The following is a 21041-nucleotide window of genomic DNA, read 5'->3' on the forward strand; positions in this document are numbered from 1 at the left end:
AGGCCTACCTGAACCTGAATCCTGACCTGACCTCAGAACTTCCAAATATTAAACCCTTTTGGCTTGGCTTCTATCCCATCCAACAAAAAAGCCCTCCTTGATACTACATCACCTAGAAAAAAAAAAGATAAACACGATAAAACCCCCTCCGTAGTGCTTGTGAACACCTCTCACAAGCCTCGAGGCTTTTCTATAAAAAGTTGTTCTTGTTTTTTATTTATTTATTTTCTTCCTTACCGTCTTCTTTTTCTCTGGCCTGCCGTCTGCGAACCTGGCTCGACAAGAAGAGACACTTTCCATCGTTTTTAGGGGAGAAAAAAAAAGGATCCTGGGAAAATAGGCATACTGGCTTCTTAATTGATTTTCTTCACTAACTTTCCTTTCTTTTCTGCACCGCAGGCGGTTATTTCGCCTTTAGGTTTTTATTTATCGAGGAAGCCCGTCGTCCGATATTCCATCCGCCAATCCGAACATCGCATGAGATCCATAACCATCACGACGCCTACGTCGTGCCCAAGCACCGCTGTCAGCTCTGCCAGGACGCTCCCCGCCATCCTTCCCCGGCTCTGAGGTCTATCACCCACTCTTTTATCGACGTTAGCGCAGCTCAAGCAATATATTATTTTTTTCAACATGGTAGCTGCCATCCGCCGAAGAAAGATGATCGGCCATCGCCGACGGGTTGAAGATGAAGGCGAGGATGAGGGTGGCCTCGAACAGCTCGACATTGACGATGACTCCTTGACAGATGGTTCCATGGCTTCCGAGGATCCTGATCCGGCCGACGATAGTGATACTAGTAATGTTGATGAGGCTTCACCGACAACGCCTGCTGCTCCGAAGTTGACCAGTCAAGCAGCCAATGGCAATGGTAATGTGAAGCGGACGCACACCAAGTCTTCCGGCGGCCACCCAACGAAGGGCCCCAGAAAGACGGGTCCAAACGCTGTATCGGACACCGAATTTATGATGAGCAATCTAAACATTTCGGACGAAGCTGCTCCGGTGCAGGTGCTGGAATTTGAAGAATCTACGGAACCTCAGTCCAAGTCCTCGGCACCTATAGTGGTTAGCTCGAATTCTGCTGTTGCGAATCCGGATTCTTCCCAAGACCCAACTACTGATAAGCGACGAAAGGAGCATGATGAATATAGGCGCAAACGAGACGAGGATCCGTGGTTTGTTCCCAACAGAGGCGCCTTCTTTATGCATGACCACAGACATGCCGGCCCTTCTGCCAACGGATTTCGCCCCTTCGGTAGGGGTCCTCGAGGGAGAGGTCGTGGTGGTATTGGCGGTCCTTTTGCGCCCATAAAGTAAGTTGCTGTTAGCCAGCACCTTTATATTGTTTCGTTAGCTAACATGTATAGTCATCAAATCCATGGTCCAGCCGATCCAACGACAAATGGCCCTTGGGCACATGATATGCACGAGGCAGTCGCACAGCCTATACACACCCGACAACCGCGGCCCTCGTTTACTGACGATGGCCCACCTAACGGCGACGGTTATATTCCCACCTGCCCAGCCAGCACTACACCAATCAACCGGACCATGGCTACAGATAAGCATGTTGGCAATGTACAGATCAGGGTCTACTTCCCAGGTATAAAGGAGCCCATCATCTTCCCCGGTATACAAGTACGACAGTATACAAAATTACCAGACCACCGACCACCATTGAGACGCGACAAGCCTGTCCGTATCTCCCTGCCTGATTTCCCTCCCCGATATATCTTTCCAGCCACCGACAGGTCTTTTATCTTTATACCCCGAGCGATGCGTCCGAACCAACGATTGCGGGGCAAGCCAAGATCTGGTCTTGGATCTATTGGCGGGTTTTCCAGGAGGACGAGCGTATTTGGGGGGAGTGTGTACGCTGGTAGCGCGTATACACCGAGCATCGCTCTTAGCCGAAGGTCTTCGATTGCCCCTGATTTGGGGAGAGACTTTCTGGTATCTCCGACCGGTTCTACTATGTCGCGGCCGCCATTACCCTATGACGCCGTTCGGCCTGTTGTCAGGCTTCCTCCGCAAGGTCGAGCTGAACAACAACAACAACTTCCCGCTGTTGATGGTGCACCAGCAGAAGGGCTCGCTGGAGTTGGCCAGCCTGCTATAAGCGACGTTTCGATGCAACAAACGCAGCCCCCACCCCAACCCCAACGGCCGGTGTTCCAGGAGAATCGACCTGTACCTATCCCTATGCATCAGCCTCGGCCGCAGAAGACTGTCTCAGTAGCCGGCATCGAGTCGCCAGAAATGCAGCATAATCCGTCTCAACCGTATCAACAGGCCTTCCACCAGCAAGTTCCTGTTCAGGTATCGACAAGCCTAGGTCAAGAATCTCACGTCCGGCATCCCTCATACCAGTCTCAACATTCGACTGGCACGCCGCTCTCCCAAATTCCCGAGCGCGCCATCCACGCTGCCCCTTTCCAGCCAAACCAGTTCGCCCAGCAGAACTACTACCAGCCATACCAGATGATGCAGCCTCAGCAAGGCTATTACTACCCCCAAGCTTCTTATCCAGGTGCGTTAGCTCCATCTGCCACTGCACCTGCATTCGTCCCGGGAGCGCAACAACCTCAAACCCAGGGCGAGCCCGCTGCCAGCCAGCCAACCGGGCAGAGTACACCAAACTCCAATTTGGTTGCTCAAGAAGTCAATGGCATGGTCTACTACTATGATGCATCTCAGTTACCCCCTATGGCTACATATAACCCTTACCCGACCCCACAGGGCTATCCGATGCCCGGTGGAGTCGTAGGCATGAACGGTATGGTTACCCCGAGCCCGGATGGCTACTACTACCCTCCGTCGGGACCTGGTGTTGTCTACTACCAGCAGTGAGCTATTTATTTCCATGTGGTCTCGATAGCATTGCTTCAATTCACCTAGCAGTGGAATGCGGGATAACTTGATCGTGCAGATTCGCACGTCAACGGCATTGGTTAGCTTCGGCGTAGGTCGCTTAAGGGGGGGTTGGGAGGTCTTGGTCTGGCTAAATACCGTCTTATGGCTGTTCCTATTTCACATCCCCTTGGATTACCGCGGCAAGCAATATACAAGACTCCATCCATCAATCACCCTTCTATCTCAGCGGTACTATAGTGATTTCGCAAGAGGCTAGCCAGCCTTCTTAAACCTTATCCTAGAATTGGTTTTCGTGAGCCGGTGGTGGCATTTCTTCCTCCTCCTCCTCCTCGCCTATCCTAACCACCTAACCACCTATCCTATCCATCCATCCACCCCCTCCTCTTTTTTTTCCCCTCCTCTCTTCTGGCTCTTATCGTGTTTTTCCAACAAACTTCTGGGAAAGGGGCCCCATACCGCATAGGCGTTCGGTGGAGTTTTCGTGCTTTGATTACTGTTGCCATTTGAACATTTTGCTTTTTTGCTACTGCTGCTACTGCTGCTACTGCTGCTGCTTTTTTTTGGTTTGGTTTTAGCTACCTACTCCTTTTTTTCTACCGCATGAACGAAGCGAGTTGAGCTGTTGTTGTCGTTGATGGCCTTGGGAGGATCAATCAATCATGTCCGTGTTCGTTTCGTCGCTGTGGGGAATTCTTTTTCTCCGTAGGTACGGGGGAGCAGAAGGAGGGGAGAGGAGAGGAGAGGAACGACTGGCGGCAGTAGTTAGTTAGGGGGGGAGCCAAAGCGAATCACGAGCGCGTTGTCGATGCTTAGATCACTACACTACACTACACTGCACTACGATACGATTACGGGGAGGGAGGCGAAAGACGTGACTAGGTAGCCCAATCGGTTGCGGACGTAGGAAACCTAAATTACCTATTCAACCCCTTCTGCTGCTTGAGTTATTTATCTCTTGGGTGTAATGTGATCGCTTGAATCTTTGATTTCTATAATGCGATGGATGGAAATGGCTGTCTGTTCTAGGGGATAGGGCGGTGGTGTTGAACTGGAACTATAATGACTATCAAGGTTATGTATCTATCTACTTGATCCGCCCCGGCTATGATTACCTATGGCAGATAGCCGTATAATAATTAATCCAGCGGTCTTGGAAAACCAACACACTAAGTTTACCAAAAACTAGTAGTAGTATATTAAAAATAGGGGTAAGTGCTACAATTCCATTCTATCTAGGCGTGAATTAGGTATCCGTAGTCTACCAGTATTGGACTCGCAAGCTGCAGCGAAGTAAAGTTACAGGTCCTATTGCGTGCCTTAATCAGCCTACAGCCCATCTAGCCCGAGACCTGCCCCTTTCCAGTATATCCGGGTTCTTATCCTCGACGGTAGAAATATTGGAAGTCTACTGGGGCTCGCTTTCTGGTTGAACTTCGTCCTTTGACAGGAGATCGATGCTGGTGACCCATTTCTTCTCACCGCCATCGTCGTCGTCGTCGCTATCGGGCGGCGGCTCGAGGTTCTGCGCCTCTTCAATCTTGGGGACTAGACCAAGACGCCGATTTCCTTGGTCCCAGATCTATCGGTAATAAAGTAAGTAAATATTTTTAGACCAGGGACCATAGAAGTGGAGGCGGAAGTAGATGCGAAAGACTATACTTACAGCGTAGACACTCTTCAAAAATGTATCGCCAAGGATATCAAAGGGCATCATGCCACGGCTTTGAACACCACCATACCAGTACTTCTTGTCGTCAGTCAGAGCAAAGGCCAAGTCCTCCTTCTGGATTAAATATTCCTTATCGCCAATAGCCACCTTGACCTCGGGTATGTCGTCCGCCTTCACGTCGATCGGGAAGATGTAGCCTTGGTTGAGCCAATCGTAGGTCGCACCGGGGATCTGATCGTAGATCTTCTTAGCGACTTTGTCTGACACTAGTGCCAGCGTGGTGCCGGTATCAGCGATGGCAGTGTTGCCGCTAAGGTCGACGCTCTCTCCGTTGATAGTATAGGACTCGGATGAGACGGACCAGAACCCTTCGGAGTTGTCGACTTCCGTCCAGTGGATATCTTGGCCAGCCTTTTTGACAAGTTCTTCGTCGATGAAACCGAATGTGTAAAACGAGTCGGGATCTTTGTCACGTGAACTATAGAAGGCGGTCGTGAAGAGCTCGGATTCCTTGGGGATGTCGTCCTGCTTAATCATGTTCTCAACGGGAGTGGCTTGGGGGTCAGCCTCACCGGAGTCTGTGACCGTGTTGATCTTGCCCCAGGCGAGACCAAGGAGACCGTCGCTGGTACCCTGGGAGAACTGTTTGGATAGCTTGGTGGCACACTCAATCGTCTGATTCTTGATGGCTAGGCCACCAATGACGAGTGTATCGCTGCCACAGTCACCGGAAGCTGTTGAGCCATCTCCATACTGGATCTTCCAACTCTTTCCAGGGAGTTTCTTGAAGGACTCGGACTTTTTAGGGTCGAAGGCGTTGTTTTTGGTCAGGTCAGCCTTGTGCTGGAGAGTCGAACGAACCCAAGTATCAGCAGAGCCGGTATCGAAGTCAAGTAGCAGTTTCTGGGGCGGAGTGCCGATTTTCACCTCGCAGATATACATGGAGTCGTTCTGTTGATCTTCTGCAGTGACTTCTGTAGTCTTATCACCGTCTTCAGGTTTGACTTTCTTGACTAGGGTTTTCCGTGTATGTAGAGTACCACCAAGGGCTGCCTTGAGTTCTTCGGGGAGAAGGCCATGTTGTCTAACTTTGTCGATATGGAAATAGGGACCTGGTAAGGTAGGCTGAAAACCGAAACGGTTTAATGCGTGGACGTAGGACTTGGTGCCATGACGCTTGTAATTCTGGTTGTGAATAATCTTGACCTTAGAGAGGCCAAGGTCCTGCTTGGTTTTGTTCTGAGCAGCGTAAAGGGCATTCATCGTGGCGTTCAGTTGATTTGATCAAGTGCTATTGAATACTGTTGACACCAGATGGTCTTGTACACGAAATGGAATTACTAGGTATATGTTGGTTGGAATATAGGTGATAGGTAATTGTTCTATGATACGTATATGTTAAATGAGGAAAATAGATAGAGGATAATAGAGAAAACAATAGGGTTAGTTGACGGGGTCGTATGTCCATCTTAAATAATCGGCGACTGTCAACCTCGCTCTTGCATACTATTATATCAAATTATATCAAGTGGAAGCGACGGTGAAACGTGGAATTGAGACTACGTAATACAGTTTGTTTCGGGTTCTGAATGTCCAGAGCACCTCCTTGATAATATATAATGTGCTTTGTTAAAGAGTATTGATTGGAGTAGTTCCTAAGGGGAACTCCTTCCGTGAGAACTACCTAACCTTACTATAGCTCCATCCTTTTAGACAAAAGTATACATCTACACTTATGTAAGCTATTCCGATAAAAAGACTACTACCGGTATTCTATTATCTCTAACTACCTCCTTCCTTATTTTATTATACACAAGTTAGAGCTCGACTACTAATCTGCCGAATGTGTGAAACTTTGTACCAGGTGGTAAGTGTCAAAGTTATATTAAACCCGGTTGAGGCTCAGCTGCACAAGGCCAAAAATTTAAGAGATAACATGTGAAGGATGCCACCGCGGAAATTAGTGTAGCTTTATTCTTCCAAAAATGAACCCCCGAAGGCCGTTACTTATCCAGCATTCTTCACCGTCGACCAGCGACTCCGCAGGAACGACTTGTTCGACAACAAGATTCCTGTTCCAATTAGCATCGGCTGCTTAAGACTTAGACCAATGCTAAGGATAGGTGGATTCAACTTTACCTCTCTAAAGCCCATCTCCTTGTTGTGCCGTCATTTCCACCGCTCCCTTCGGAAGCGCGATATTGCGTGGGAATAGGGGGAGTGACCCATTTTCCGTCTCTCCAGAAATAGGGGGTGCTAATACTACCCTCCATAATATGCCCATCATCATTGACGAGGAGCACTTCTTTCCTGTCGCCTAGATTTATTTGAGCCCGTCTCCTTGCATCATTATACATATCTCTGAAAGTAGTTTTGTAATGAGTGAACTCGGATTTTGAAGTCTTCTGGCTATCAAGGAAGATGTCGTAAATAGGATCCTTGATTGGAACCTTGTCGCCTCCTCCTTGGGCTGAGTCCTCACGATCTAGGCTCGGCAGATATTCTGGATATAGATTATTCAGATGTGTCTCTGGAAGAGGAGAGGTTTGATAATCTAGGGTCCCGTCCTGAGCTAGGCTAAGCATTATTCGATGGGGGCCACTGCCAACTTCGCTAACAATGCTCTGAAGAAACCTTTCTAGGTTCCCCAAGCCTTCCTCGCCAGAAATGGCGGCGACTGCAGCTGACCATTGCCAGTAGACGGCAGCTCTTAGCATGCGGTCTCGGTGTAAGTCAAGCATATAGAAGGGGGAATAATTCTGATTCCATCCGGTATTAGCATATCCTAATTCTGGGACTTTTAAAAGAGCAGGGTCATATCGTATAGATGTGAAGATCCGAAAATCGTCCATTGTATATAGTCTGTTAGCCTCGCTTGCGATCTTCAAGCTTGAGTGAAGCTATCAAATACTTGCATATGTACGATGTAAGTGCTAAATATGCAAGAAGCTTAGTGGATGTTAATACCGTATATACCTCTTACCGAGTACATGGCACTACTAAGACATCTGGACATATGTATCTCGTATCTCCCGGGATAACGAATGCGGTGGGTACACGTATGTACATACATACGTACATACATAGTGGGCGTTTAGACACGAGGCTGCTAGGTTGAACAATGTTGCGTTTACGTCAGGTACTCCGCAGTACATAAGACATTTCAGTGCTTCAATTGGGATAAGCAGGTACAAAGTACAATACCCAGGAAGGCAGGAAGGATCCATCTGGGAGGGGTGGGCTGTTGCTGTCAACATACCTCATTATGGAGCTCTCCGATTGATGATATTGATGACGAAGGGATTGCGGGCCAACCAGGGGCGAAGCTTTTAGAGCACAGCGCATGTTAAACTGGGTCACACTAAAAGATACTATGTACTTGTAAAGTAAACTTTTTTTTTTTTTTTGCGCTTGCAAAGTGTTTTTTGATCGGTAATAATGATAATAACAACTTACTGAATTTTGATTAACTAAAGCTTCTTACACAGCTATCCGCAACCAAAATACCTACAATAACAAATCGTCATCGCTATTATTATTCTCGACCCTGTGTCTGCTGTGTGTCCTGTGACTCGACTGACCTTACAACCTCGACTTATCAAGTCACCTTTTTTTTTTCTGCTTGTCACCCTGGTTGCCGCACTTGTTCCCCACCTCGAAATCAAAATTGACAACATCCGTCCGATTCCACCGTAATGTCTCGTGCTTCCGCAGCTCCGCCGCCGATGCCTCCCATAGCCCAACCCATTGCTATCCCCGTAGAGCCCTCCCTTTGGGACCGCTTTACCAATTGGGCATCTGAGAACAAAGCGCTTGTTTATACCATTGCTGGTGTAGCTGTTGTCGTCACTAGTGCTGGTGTGGTCTACTATCTCAATGGCGATGCCGTATGTTATTCATTTCTTTGACATCTTTTTCTTAACTAGGATATAACTAGGATAGCCAGCTTATATTTGTACTTAGCAAAAGTCGAGGTCTGCTTCGCAAAGTAAACCCAGCAAGAAGGAGAGGCGGAAACGAAAGGAGGCAGAGCGCCAGGCCGAAGCATCCAGAACTGTCCCAGCAGGTGAACAAGCGAAGGCCCCAACAGTAGAAGCGGCCGATGAATTACCCGAGATCAACGAGACCACTGTCGCTACCTTCACTGATGAGCAGCGCCGCGACTATGCCTTGCAGTTAAAGAACGCTGGAAATAAAGCTTACGGCAGTAAAGACTATGACAGAGCTATTGATCTCTACTCCAAGGCCATCCTCTGCAAACCAGACTCTATCTTTTATTCCAATAGGGCTGCCTGTTACAACGCCCAATCTGTCTGGGATAAGGTCGTCGAGGACACCACCGCCGCTATCAGCCTCGACCCTACATATGTAAAAGCTCTGAACCGAAGAGCTAATGCTTATGAGCATCTATCTCAGTTCAGCGAATCGCTCCTGGATTACACTGCTAGCTGTATTATCGACGAGTTCAAGACCGAATCCAGTACCAATGCTGTCGAACGATTGCTGAAGAAGGTTGCCGAGCAGAAGGCTGAGGAAATCATGAAGTCCAAGGATCCCAACAAGCTACCCAGCCCTACCTTCGTCTCCAATTATATCCAGAGTTTCCGAGCGAAGCCACGTCCTGAGGGTTTGGAGGATGACGTGGAGTTGCCGGAATCAACTGGGAAAGGGCAGCTGCAAATCGGATTGAAAGCCATGGAGAAGAAAACTCACGAAGGTTACGAAGAAGCCGCAAATGCGTTCGAAAAGGCTCTGGAACTTGGCGATCTGGATAAGCACGAGGCACTTGCTTACAACCTACGGGGTACATTTAGAAATCTACGTGGGGCGCAAGAGGAAGCTTTGCAGGATATGGACAAGAGTATTGAGCTCGATCCGTCGTATACTCAAAGCTACGTCAAGCGTGCAAGCATGCACTTGGAAATGGGTAAGTAACCGGTGTTAGGTATCACGGAAGATGACTTGAAACTGATCTGGTTGCAGGTGACCGAGCCAGTGCTGCTGCAGACTTAGAGCAGGCTTTGAGCCAAAACGATAGCGATCCGGACATCTATTATCACCGTGCGCAGTTGCACTTTATCCACGGCGAATTCCAAGATGCTGCTAAGGATTACCAAAAGTCGATCGATCTCGACTCTTCCTTCATATTCTCACATATCCAGCTTGGTGTAACGCAATACAAGATGGGCTCCGTGGCATCCTCTATGGCGACGTTCCGTCGGTGTGTTAAGAACTTCGACAAGGTGCCCGATGTGTACAACTACTACGGAGAGCTTCTCCTCGACCAGAGCAAGTATGACGAAGCCATTCAGAAATTCGACACCGCTATGGAGATGGAAAAGCAGACGAAGCCTTTGGCGATGAACGTATTACCCCTTATTAACAAGGCCCTGGCTGTCTTCCAACAGAAGTCGGAATTTGCGGAAGCAGAAAAGTTATGCGAGAAGGCGTTAATCAGTAAGGACACTTTTTTAGATCAGATGAAAATCAGATGAAAATCAGATGCTAACTGGCTATAGTTGATCCTGAATGCGATATTGCCGTTGCTACAATGGCGCAACTCCTCCTTCAACAGGGCAAGATCACGGAGGCACTTAGGTACTTTGAGCGTGCAGCTGAGCTTGCTAGAACACCTGGGGAGATCGTCAATGCGCTTTCATACGCCGAGGCTACGCGGACACAGATCCAAGTCCAAGAAAAGTATCCTCAATTAGCGGCTAAGCTTCAAGGAATGGGCGCGGGTGCTCCCAGCATGGGGGCCGGCGCATTCGCGGGCGGCCGCTAGACCATAGCATTGAGCAGTTAATATACGCATCCTTTCACACCAAAGGGTATCACGGAGCGACTCTACTCACCCCGGATTTACTAGGAAATGTTTTGGAAGTTGGGCAAATCATATTTCGGCTTCATACGGAAACCACTACTAAAAGCGCCTGGAGGTCGGTCTGCATACGTTTGCCCCCGAGACCTAGAGAACCTGAAGGTCCAAACGACGAATCGTTAGTAATTTGCCGTCGTCATCCTGCTCACTGTACCCAGTATTGTACATAATTTATACCTCCCTCTCCTTATTGTCAAAAAGAAAAAAGCCCGGCCATGCATGTCTTGTCATATGAGCTGAGGCGGCCGGGCTTTGTCGCCACACCCGCACGCACGCACGCACGCACGGTATTGGTCAGTTGTTTCTATAAAAAGGGGGCTAGCGATTGTGGGTCGTCGCCCCTTATACATAGGGGAGAGAGACCTGCGACTACTAGGGGGAAACGGAATCAGGTTTCAGTGACGGTTTAATGAGAGAGTTCATGGGGCCACGACTTTCTGGGATGATGAAGTATATCAGGCGAACCAAAATATATAACCCATTCACTAAACACTAAACTAAAAATATATATTTCCACGTACTCGTTGTGAGAGTTGTGTGTTAGGTAGTAATGCGTAAAAACAAAAACTCTTGATTGGAGAAATAACTAACTAACTAACTAAGGGTAATCTTAAAACTAACAAATTTCTAAAACGCGAGGGTGTATACTATGTAGGTAAATTCCAAAGACCACGAAATCAAGTGCATTCATTGCCAGATTCGAGTTTAGGGAAAATAGTACGTAAGAACGCGGCGAGTTGCTCTTCTTATGTCATTCCTTCCCCTTAACTTAACTCCCCGTTTTCCCCTGAAGATTTCCTAAGTAGTAGTTAAGTCCATTTTAAACCGTAACAGCAATACCCTCAGACCCAACCCCAACGCCGTTACTAGAGCGCGAATCCAGATCCGACGACTCATCGCTAGACGCAGCAGACGAGGGTGTAGTAGCAGAGGACTCGTCGGCATACTCGTCGGCGGAGGGGGGCTCGGTGTCGGACGCAGACACGGACTCGGCTTCGGCGGCGGCGGCAGAAGCAGCAGAAAGCTTCTCTTTCTCGGTCTCCTTGTTGATCCGAGTGATGACGTCGGCAAGCACGTCGCCCAGCTGCTCGACGTTGTCGGCGTCGCGCGGCACGAGGTGGCCCAGGCCGTGGTCGTACAGCTGCGCCGCGTCCGGCTCGCACGCGTTGTACAGCGCGACGGACGAGTATACCAGCGGGTCGTTGGACCCGAACACGTGGAACGTCGGGATCGAGATGGACGTCCCGTACTCGTCTGCCAGGCGGGCTACGAAGCCGTCGCCTTGGGCGACTAGGGGAGGCGTGCCGGCGAAGAATATGGCGAACTTAATACGCCTAGGCACCCCCCTCTCCTCCCACCGCCTATTCTCCTCGGCACAGATCGACGCCGCCATCATCGCGCCCTCCGAGTACCCAATCAGCCCGTCGATCTCCCCATTCGCCTCGATGGTCTCGAACAGCCCGTCCAGAGCCTCGCGAAAGGCGCGCCAGTCGTACGCGACGGGGCGCGGCGGCTTGAACAGCCGAAGGGTCGCTTCGGGGCTCAGGCCGCGCGGGATATGGCGGACGCGGCGCACGACTTCGAAGGCGTCGCCCGCGCCGGCCGCCGCCTCGACGAACCGGTATAGCGGGCGCGACCCGAAGTAGTTCTCCCAGCCTAGCGGCGGCTCTACCTCGTGCGCGCCCTGCGTGAAGGCGAAGGTCGCTAGGCCCCGGTCCTCCATGTGCTTGGCGAAGGGCCCGAGCTGGACGCCAAAGTTCTGCGCGTTGTTATTATAGTTAGCACGCCGTTGTGACGACGGCTGCTTAGATAGATAAATAGGTTAGGTACCTAACATAGGTAGATGTTTACGCACCTTGGCGCTGCCGTACGCGCCGGGCAGGCAGAGGAATTTCATAGTGACGAAGAGTGTAAGAGAATTCGTATCTTCGTTTTCTCCTCACCCGAGCTTCTTATCAGCCTAATTCGTCCAACGAAATTTACCAAAGTACCGTCGACGACGTGTTCAGCTGGAAGGGACGCGCGTCTTAGCTGTTCTTCTACTAGGTTATCGATAGGGAAGTGAGTTACGCCTTTCGTAGGTCCGGATGGCGTACGCCTGTTGATGATATATATCATGGCTTGAGCGAGAATTGTACCCAGTAATATTCTTAAGACCACCACCGTCGGACGACCAATTTCCAATACTGTCTCGCCGCTCGTGGGGACCACTCGTAAACTCACATAAAGTGACGATCGCCATGTGGGTGTCTTGTTGACAGCATCTATGGTGGCCGTCTATAATAACCTATGCTTGCACCCTTGTTAGCCTACACCCTTCAGGAGAGATTGATGTATATCAAGATGCAGGATATGTGGTGGATATATTGCACCACTTGGGAGATAAGTTTCGCGAACATTCTCCTCGTGTGCCAATCATGCGACCAATCATGCGAATATACCCCTATCCGTACGGCCGTCAAACTTGGAGCTATTGCTAAGTAAGGATGTTGTGGTTGAAACAAGGGCCGCTAGCCTGTGATCGAGGAACTATTTCCCACGGGTTGAAGGTTGCGACGATCTGTCCACGGACTTCCGACACTCGTCCAGATTTGTCTGAAGCGCGCTCACTTTCTATTCCCGCGTACCTGAGCTGTAAGACTAAGTTCTCGACGTGTCGCACTGTCGAAAAATCTGAACTTTATAAGACCCTGTGATGATATATACTGCAACGCTTATAGTGGTGGGCTATTTAAGCTATTCCGTTACATAAAGTTCAGTCACATAATTTGGACATTCCCGAGACACAACGGCTAACTTACAGTGAAAGGAGCCAACATAGCTTAAAAGAACCATGTAATGAAGGCATCCACTATCACCAATTCTTGTATATGGTAGCCAAAAGCTACTTAGCTTATTATAAAAAAAGTTGTTTGTTGAGTCGAGTATGTAGATGTATCAAGTCGAAGCCAAAAGCGGCTCAGTTAGAGCTTTAGGGCATCGGACTTAATTCTGATATACGAGGCCGTTCGTCTCAAATGGGAAAATTGCCATCAGCTGGAGTACCGACTTCATTGTCCGTTCGACTGTTGAGTTCCTGGAAGTTTTTTAGAAAGATAAGCTATGAAAACTCAACCCAATCGATGGCTAGGAGATGCTTTTAAGATATCCGAATTATGCCTGGGCCGCAATCAAAATGAGATTGCTCGCCTGTTGACATATATAACTTTTTGACATTTTCGATTCGAGTCATTCTACGTCTCTTGGTCTTCTCTAGCCAACACTCCTTGGCATCACTCTACCTTCTTTCTCACCTACCAACATGGAGTCAGAGGAGTTAATGCCCATTGCCATAATCGGCATGTCGTGTCGCCTACCTGGCGATGTGTCTTCGCCGGGCGACTTTTGGAAGCTTCTAACCAAAGGGCGCAGCGCGTGGTCTAAGATACCCCGAGATCGATTCAACCAGGAGGCTTATAATCATCCTAATCCGGAGAAGAAGGGTACTATCAACTCGCAAGGGGGTTATTTCTTATCCCAGAACCTCGAGATGTTCGACCCTGGCTTCTTTGAGATGACGCGTAAGGAAGCTGAGACAATGGGTACTTATAATCTTCCAAATCGGCCGCGTCGAAAAGCTGACCGTATGTAAGATCCCACACAGCGCATCCTCCTCGAATGTGCGTACGAGGCCCTCGAGAATGCTGGCATTCCCAAGGAGTCTATCTCGGGTCGGAAAGTTGGTGTCTTCATTGGTGGCCCCGACAATGAACATAGAATGGGAAATCTCAGGGATTTAGATGATTCGCCAATGTTCGACCCGACCGGTAGCCAGGGGGCATTTCTCGCTGGGCGAATATCATACTTCTTCAACTTATGCGGGCCTACGTTTACTGTTGACACAGCCTGCTCGTCCAGTATGCATGCGCTACACATGGCTGTTCAGAGCATACGGCTGGGGGAATCGGAACAAGCCATAGTTGGGGCTTCTCATCTGATCACACAGCCCGACGTCTGGGTATCCATGGCAAAATTAAGGTGAACCAGACTGTCTTACCGTTGTTTGAATAGCCATCTAACTTGAAAATGTAGATTGTTTGCCGACTCAGGGAAAACTTATGCGTTTGACCATCGCGCCAAGTCCGGATACGCAAGAGGCGAGGGAGCAGGGTGTCTAATTCTCAAGCCCCTACATAAAGCTCTAGAGGACAGAGACTACGTAAGGGCCGTCATCTCCCACACGGGAATCAGCCACAACGGACGAACCGTCGGTATGTATGTTCGCCCTAACTATCTTACTATTAGAGGACTTACATAGAATCTCTGAAGGCATTGTAGCACCCAGCTCAGAAGAGCAGGAATCGTTACTACGTAATGTTCTCTCACAAGCCAACATCGATGCCAAAGACGTCGGATTCTTCGAGGCTCATGGAACAGGCACCAAGGTCGGTGACCCTATTGAAGCCAGAGGTATTTATAAAGCACTCGGTCAAAACCTAGATAGCAGTGAACCATTAACTATCGGATCGGTTAAATCCAATATTGGCCACCTCGAAAACGCTAGTGGTGTTATATCGGTCATGAAGGCCGCGCTCATGCTGGAAAAGGGGTTTATCGTACCAAACGCCGACTTTGAGAAGGAAAACCCAGCTATCCCATTATCGGAATGGAACTTGAAAGTCAGTTGTCCTCATTAAATACTCTTCGAAACCATGTTAGGAATAGGATAGTACTGACCTCTATATTCAGCTACCACAAAGACAGCAGCCATTCCCTCGAAATAAGAAGTATATCTGCGTCAACAACTTCGGTTATAGCGGGTCGAACGGACACGCAGTCCTTAAGGCCTTGCCGGCAGAAAACGAAATCGAATTCTTAGATCCCGAAAAGTTTGAAGGCCATATTAAGATGAAGCGATTATTCATATTGAGTGCCAATGACGAGGCGGCCGCGAGAAAAAGTATGGAACAGCTGGGAATTTTCCTCGAACAGCATGCTGAGCTTTACCAAAGTACCATGCCTCGGAATTTAGCATGTGAGTTTTGATATTAGTCCACATCCAAGAAAATCCGCGTACTAACCCGTCATTAGACACATTATGCCAGCGGCGTTCGCACCTACCATGGCGCATAGCTCTGGTGGCTGATATGTGCAGCAAATTAGCAATATCCCTCAATAGCCCTGAAGTAATACCAAAGCGCGCGCCTACCAAGTCGCCAAAACTGGCTTTTATATTTACGGGGCAAGGGGCGCAATGGTTTGCTATGGGTAGAGAGCTACTGGAGTCTCATTCCGTGTTCGCGTCTGCTATTCAACGAGCAGATGAGCATCTTCTGTCTATTGGTGCTGATTTCTCGCTGATGGAGGAGCTGACCCGGAACGAAGATGATTCTCGTGTAGGCATGGCTCATATCAGTCAACCGATTTGTAGTGCCATCCAGATCGGACTGGTCGACCTCCTGGCATCATGGGGGATTAAGCCTTCTGCAGTTACGGGCCATTCAAGCGGGGAGATTGGCGCCGCATATGCAACCGGGGCTCTAACACTGGAGGCGGCAATGTCGGCAGCGTATTATCGTGGCCAAGCTATCATCGCTTTGAAGAAGAACTTTCCAGATGTGAAAGGCTCAATGATGGCGGTAGGTATGGGCGCAAACGAGCTACAACCCCTTTTTAAACAGCTACGGCATCCGCTTCAGGCGGTGGCAGCTTGCGAAAATTCTCCCATCTCGACAACCGTCTCGGGCGACACCGAGGCTATCGATGAGCTTTCTGATATTATGACAAGAAAGCAAATCTTCAACCGCAAGCTCTTCATTGATGTCGCTTACCATAGCCCGCATATGAAGTTGATAGCCGAGATATACCACAACATGATCGCAGACGTTGAGCTGAGGAAAACGAATGGAGACGTAGAGTTCTTCTCTTCTCTTCGTTCCCGTAAGGTTAATGTGGACGAGCTTGGTCCGCAGTATTGGGTAGAGAACCTGACCAACCCAGTACGCTTTACCACTGCGTTGCGTGTACTCTGCGAGGAGAGCAAGCCAGACATTCTCATCGAGATTGGTCCGCATGCGGCGCTCAAAGGTCCGATTATGCAGACTTTAAAGACGATGCAGCTGTCAGCTTCTAAGACTCCACCATATATCTCGGCTCTTATACGAGGTCGTGATGCTACTGAGACGACCCTAGAGCTCGCCGGCCAGCTCTTCGTGCGCGGTTACGAATGTATCGATTTCTTTAATATCAACCATAACCGCTCCGAGATTGAAAAGCCTGATATTATCCCCTTCCTTTATACGTATCCGTGGTCACACCAGCGCTACTGGTATGAGAGTCGAATCACGCGACAACATCGACTTAAACCGTTTGCACGGCATGATCTGATTGGGACGCTGGCTGACTGGAGCAGCGACCTAGAGCCAACATGGCGCAATTTCATAAGGCTAGAGGAGTTGCCATGGCTACGCGAGTACCAAATCCAGGACCGTCCTGTGTTTCCTGTCTCAGCCTTCATCTCTATGGTTGTAGAGGCGGCTAGCCAGCGAGCAGCACTCAGGGGAATCGGAGCAGGTAGTTTCGATCTGCGTGATATATCCATCCCAGAGCAACTATTTCTAGCGGATGACGAGCCAGTTGAACTCGTACTGGTCTTTAGGCCACACGGAATGTCTAAACTCGACTGGGACGAATTTCGGATTTCCAGTTTTAACCCAAAACGAGGATGGCTAGAACATTGTCATGGTCTTGTTGAAGCAAAACCTCTGCAAAATCATATTGAAGTGGCTGCTTGTTCCAATTCGTACTTAAACGTTCAACCGGAAAAGAATCAGTTGTCAATACCCGCAGCGGGCTTCTATTTTAACTTGAGTTCCGGAGGTATCAGCTATCCGCATACTTTTTGGAACTTAGTGAGTGTTAATATGGACAAATCCGGGGTTAGCGCTCAAGGTGCCCTCCAAGATTCAAAACTCATCATGCCGTTGGCGTACGAATCTTCGTATTTGATCCACCCCGCTACGATAGAACCCCTTTTCCAGATATCGCAAGCCGAGTTGGGGTTCGATGGAATGGCAAGTCCACAACTGCCATCTAACATCAAACAGGTGCGTATCGATATCAGCGATGATTGGGAAAGGACCCCTGGATCCAAGTTCATCGTTCAATCGACAAGAAACGGAGAATCCGGGCCACTATTGACCGAGCTGTTTGCGCCAGCGAATAGTGAGTTCCCTTCCGTCTCTATACTGGGATTGGAGCTCAGCTCGCTCAAGACTGCAACATGCAAGCCACCTAATCCCAGAGAACTATGCTACAAGATCCAATGGGAGCAAACAGAGGAACGTCATGCTAATGGTGTGAGCCATGCGCACCTTCGGTCCCACGGGGAGCGCGTGACGATTGTGACTGAGCGTACCCAAGACGATACACTTGTGGCTTCACTATGCGATGTTATCAAGCTGCACTCCGGGATTGTCCCAAAAATTTCAACCCTGCTTCATGTCAGGGATTTTAGTGGCTTCTTCGTAGTGCTCTCGGAGCTTGACCGTCCCGTCCTAGCCTCAGTAAACAAGGCTGAATTTGAGCAAATCCAATCCCTTTTAATACGAGCGGGTGGCATATTATGGGTGACTTGTGGAGCATCGAAAGTGCCTACGAACCCAAGCACGAATATGGCATTGGGTCTACTCCGTACAGCACGCTCCGAACTTGGCAAAATCGCCGTCACCTTAGACCTCGACCCAGACAGCACCTTGGATATCGAGGGACAGGCCGAACTAATCGAGGATGCTTTTAGGCGAACCGTTCTTGCAGACAGTCCCGACACTGAGGTTGAATTCGCGGAGCAAGGCGGAGACTTAGTCGTGCCACGTTTTATTGTCGATGACGATATGAACTTACGAGTTCACCGCGAGCTAGGAAATTCCGAGCCGTATCTACAAGAATTCCATCAATCTGGACGTTGGTTACGAGTGGCTGCTACACACTTGGAGGGTTCCTTCGACAATCTATACTTTGAAGACGCCCTAAGCAGCGAGGTTTTGGATGACGATCAAGTCGAGGTTGAGATTAAAGCAAGTGGGCTTAGCCAAGATGATGTTATCGTGCACTCTGACATAAATGGGTCTGCGAGGCCTGAAAGATCATGCAGCGGCGTTGTCGTTCGTGTCGGGCGCGATGTTATCGACATTAGTGTTGGAGACCTGGTCTGCGTCCTAGGCAATGACCGGATGGGTACGCACACCTGCGTAGCAGCAAGCAGTGTTGTTAAGATTCCTCAGGGCATGAGCTTTGAGGACGCAGCAACAATCCCATCTGCCTTCGGTGCGGCCTTTTACGGGCTCTCCCAAGTCGCACGCGTTCGAAAATCGGACCGCGTTCTTATCCAAATAACCGGCTCCGAGGGGCTTGCTGCAATACAAGTTGCGCATCACCTTGGTGCTAACGTGTTTGTTGCAGTCCATGGTAGTGAGCGAAGAGATTTTGTTGCAAAGTATTTCGGCATCAGACCGGAGAAAATTTTCGATACAGCCAGCCTCTATTTCGATCGTGAAATACGAGATGCTTCTGGAGGGATTGGTATGGATGTCGTCTTCACTAGTTCGTCCAGCTTCCCAGCGGCAACTCAGAATCTGAGCATGGTATGGGAAAATACTGCACAGTTTGGACGTATTATCCATATGCAGGGGACACTTCATGCCCGTATTGGCAGTTGGAATACCAGAGCTGACCTTGCCGAGAACGTAAGCTTCACGGCAATCAATCTAGTGGAACTAACAGTTACACGCCCGCGTCTCATGAGAGACATCCTTAGAGATGTGCTAGAATGCTTTTCTAGAGGTGTCTTCAAGCCACTAAGGAAAATGGTTATATTGCGAATCACAGAGTTGAGTCGGGGCTTGCGAATGATTCAACAAGGCACTTTACATCCTGTCGTCATTTCTGCTCAGGATAGTGACAAAGTGATGGTAAGTTATCATATCCATCACGAACCTCCCCGGTCGGCTCATTACCTAGTGAACTACTAATGCTTCCGTCAGGCGATGCACTATGCTTCAAGGCATTTCTTGAATCCCGATGGGACTCACGTCATAGTTGGCGGTACTGGCGGTTTAGGGCGAAGTACGGCTAGATGGATGGCAGAACACGGTGCTCGAAACATAGTATTGCTATCGAGGAATGGAGGGAGTATTGGCGAACTGCGACAACTTATCGAAGATACTCGAGAAAAGGCTAGTATTGTCGTGAAGACATGTGATATTGCTAGCGAGGATAACGTCTACCGGATTGTAAAGGAATGCACAGAGACGCTCCCGCCGATATGCGGTGTGATCCATGCTGCCATGATGCTCCACGTAAGTTTTGTCTTATTTGATGGCGGACTCTCAGTTGAGCCCACATTAAGAAAAGAGTAGCTAATCGTTGTGTCAGGACGGATTGATCGAAGGTATGACCCACGACTCGTACGTGTCGGCGATTCGTGCCAAAGTTAAGGGTACTTGGAATATCCACAACGCACTCGAGTCTATTAACGCGCGACTGGACTATTTCGTCCTCTTGTCAAGTGCTGCAGGTATTGTAGGTAGTCGCGGTCAAGCCGCATATGCTGCTGCCAACACATTTCTGGATGGGTTTGCCTCATGCAGGGCAGCACAAGGTCTGCCAGGAGTATCCCTTGACCTTACAGCTGTGACTGACGCTGGCTACATTTCCGAAAACTCGGCGCGAGAGGATGAGATCATCAAGAATTTTGGTGGACAGTCCATTTCCGAAGCTGAAGTATTGGGGCTTCTAGCGGTCGCTACATCTAGTAAATGCGGCGCGCAGTGCCTGACGGGCTTGAAGCTTGTTCCAAGTGATACAAATGCTCTACCTTACTATGCAGAGGACCCACGATTCGCACACCTTAAAGCAGCAGCACTTGCGGAGATACGAGCTGCGGGTAGCGATTCTGGACAGGTCGTCTCGTACAGGAACGCATTCCGCGCTGCAGCCAGCAATGAGGAGGCCCGCCAAATTGCCGTACAAGGAGTGCTGCATAAATTATCGGAGGTGCTATCCGTGGCACACGATGATGTGGATGCTCTGCGGAGTATGGCATCGTATGGTCTAGATTCTCTGACTGCTATTGAAGTGCGCAATTGGATTACCAGGGAACTTGGCGCGACCTTGGAGATTCTAGAATTGCTGACAAGCGCAAACGTGACGGATTTAGCGAACCTGATTGTTTCGCGAACTAGAACATGAGAACTTGTTTTTGGTGTTGACGGATACGTGGCATTACTCTATCGTAATATGGTACCTAGAATAAGTGAAGTAGAATAAAAGAATATATTCAATTGAATATAGAGACGAATTTGTGGACTGCAACTAACCGTCACTCGTTTGTCGCTTATATAATTTTTGGTTACACATAACCCCTTTAATGGTAAGTACTTAGGTACTTAGCCTCCATAAGGGGAGCCTTTGACATATGTAGTAGAGCAAAGGTAGAGACATAGGACGGAATTGAGGATTCTTAGATATGATACTATATTTTGATATGTTGCTCATGTAAGAATAGCAGCGACTTAAATATTAATAGCCTAATATTTTTAAGCTTGTAAACCAATCTACTTTTACTATGGCTAGCTT

At 48.9% G+C, this 21041-nt stretch overlaps 6 protein-coding genes across 6 annotated transcripts; 3 read left to right on the plus strand and 3 right to left on the minus strand.

The window, feature by feature from the left end:
- Positions 1–367: 367 nt before the first annotated feature.
- Positions 368–3419, plus strand: F5Y00DRAFT_69386 (CASC3/Barentsz eIF4AIII binding-domain-containing protein). Its single transcript, XM_048014018.1, has 2 exons — positions 368–1316; positions 1371–3419. Exons 1-2 carry the CDS (start codon positions 634–636, stop codon positions 2851–2853), a joined length of 2166 nt encoding a protein of 721 aa, XP_047865160.1. The 5' UTR covers positions 368–633; the 3' UTR covers positions 2854–3419.
- Positions 3420–4282: 863 nt separating this feature from the next.
- F5Y00DRAFT_269524 (aspartic endopeptidase) lies at positions 4283–5809 on the minus strand (the record flags this gene model as incomplete). The annotated part of the gene is made up of 2 exons (XM_048012460.1): positions 4283–4456; positions 4541–5809. 2 exons carry the CDS (start codon positions 5807–5809, stop codon positions 4283–4285), a joined length of 1443 nt encoding a protein of 480 aa, XP_047865161.1.
- Positions 5810–6297: 488 nt separating this feature from the next.
- F5Y00DRAFT_236013 (aminotransferase) lies at positions 6298–8071 on the minus strand. The gene is made up of 3 exons (XM_048007660.1): positions 8035–8071; positions 6688–7932; positions 6298–6620 (listed from the first exon to the last, which is right to left on the minus strand). Exons 2-3 carry the CDS (start codon positions 7396–7398, stop codon positions 6507–6509), a joined length of 825 nt encoding a protein of 274 aa, XP_047865162.1. The 5' UTR covers positions 7399–7932; positions 8035–8071; the 3' UTR covers positions 6298–6506.
- On the plus strand, positions 7966–10959 carry F5Y00DRAFT_236015 (mitochondrial outer membrane 72K protein). Its single transcript, XM_048007661.1, has 4 exons — positions 7966–8433; positions 8510–9473; positions 9530–10003; positions 10066–10959. Exons 1-4 carry the CDS (start codon positions 8242–8244, stop codon positions 10329–10331), a joined length of 1896 nt encoding a protein of 631 aa, XP_047865163.1. The 5' UTR covers positions 7966–8241; the 3' UTR covers positions 10332–10959.
- A 70-nt stretch (positions 10960–11029) lies between these two features.
- Positions 11030–12787, minus strand: F5Y00DRAFT_269527 (serine hydrolase-domain-containing protein). The gene is made up of 2 exons (XM_048012461.1): positions 12283–12787; positions 11030–12186 (listed from the first exon to the last, which is right to left on the minus strand). The coding sequence occupies exons 1-2, from the start codon at positions 12322–12324 to the stop codon at positions 11248–11250; spliced, it is 981 nt and encodes a 326-aa protein (XP_047865164.1). The 5' UTR covers positions 12325–12787; the 3' UTR covers positions 11030–11247.
- A 941-nt stretch (positions 12788–13728) lies between these two features.
- F5Y00DRAFT_252933 (ketoacyl-synt-domain-containing protein) lies at positions 13729–20654 on the plus strand (the record flags this gene model as incomplete). The annotated part of the gene is made up of 8 exons (XM_048009984.1): positions 13729–14008; positions 14060–14444; positions 14499–14677; positions 14736–15085; positions 15156–15441; positions 15498–19375; positions 19448–19762; positions 19839–20654. The coding sequence occupies 8 exons, from the start codon at positions 13729–13731 to the stop codon at positions 20652–20654; spliced, it is 6489 nt and encodes a 2162-aa protein (XP_047865165.1).
- Positions 20655–21041: the final 387 nt, after the last annotated feature.

This window comes from Daldinia vernicosa (genome assembly GCF_022497035.1).
Source record: "Daldinia vernicosa strain CBS 139.73 unplaced genomic scaffold F5Y00scaffold_21, whole genome shotgun sequence".
NCBI classification, from domain to species: Eukaryota; Fungi; Ascomycota; class Sordariomycetes; order Xylariales; family Hypoxylaceae; genus Daldinia; species Daldinia vernicosa.

Bases quoted from the DNA above. Each gene is read 5' to 3' on its own strand.
- F5Y00DRAFT_69386 (XM_048014018.1), top strand. From the start codon at position 634: ATGGTAGCTGCCATCCGCCGAAGAAAGATGATCGGCCATCGCCGACGG. The intron at 1,317-1,370 runs GTAAGTTGCTGT...TAACATGTATAG, and splicing joins GGTCCTTTTGCGCCCATAAA to TCATCAAATCCATGGTCCAG.
- F5Y00DRAFT_236013 (XM_048007660.1), bottom strand. From the start codon at position 7,398: ATGGACGATTTTCGGATCTTCACATCTATACGATATGACCCTGCTCTT. The intron at 6,621-6,687 runs AGGTAAAGTTGA...GCTAATTGGAAC, and splicing joins CAAGGAGATGGGCTTTAGAG to AGGAATCTTGTTGTCGAACA.
- F5Y00DRAFT_236015 (XM_048007661.1), top strand. From the start codon at position 8,242: ATGTCTCGTGCTTCCGCAGCTCCGCCGCCGATGCCTCCCATAGCCCAA. The intron at 8,434-8,509 runs GTATGTTATTCA...ATTTGTACTTAG, and splicing joins ACTATCTCAATGGCGATGCC to CAAAAGTCGAGGTCTGCTTC. The intron at 9,474-9,529 runs GTAAGTAACCGG...ATCTGGTTGCAG, and splicing joins AAGCATGCACTTGGAAATGG to GTGACCGAGCCAGTGCTGCT.
- F5Y00DRAFT_269527 (XM_048012461.1), bottom strand. From the start codon at position 12,324: ATGAAATTCCTCTGCCTGCCCGGCGCGTACGGCAGCGCCAAG. The intron at 12,187-12,282 runs GTGCGTAAACAT...AACAACGCGCAG, and splicing joins GCGCGTACGGCAGCGCCAAG to AACTTTGGCGTCCAGCTCGG.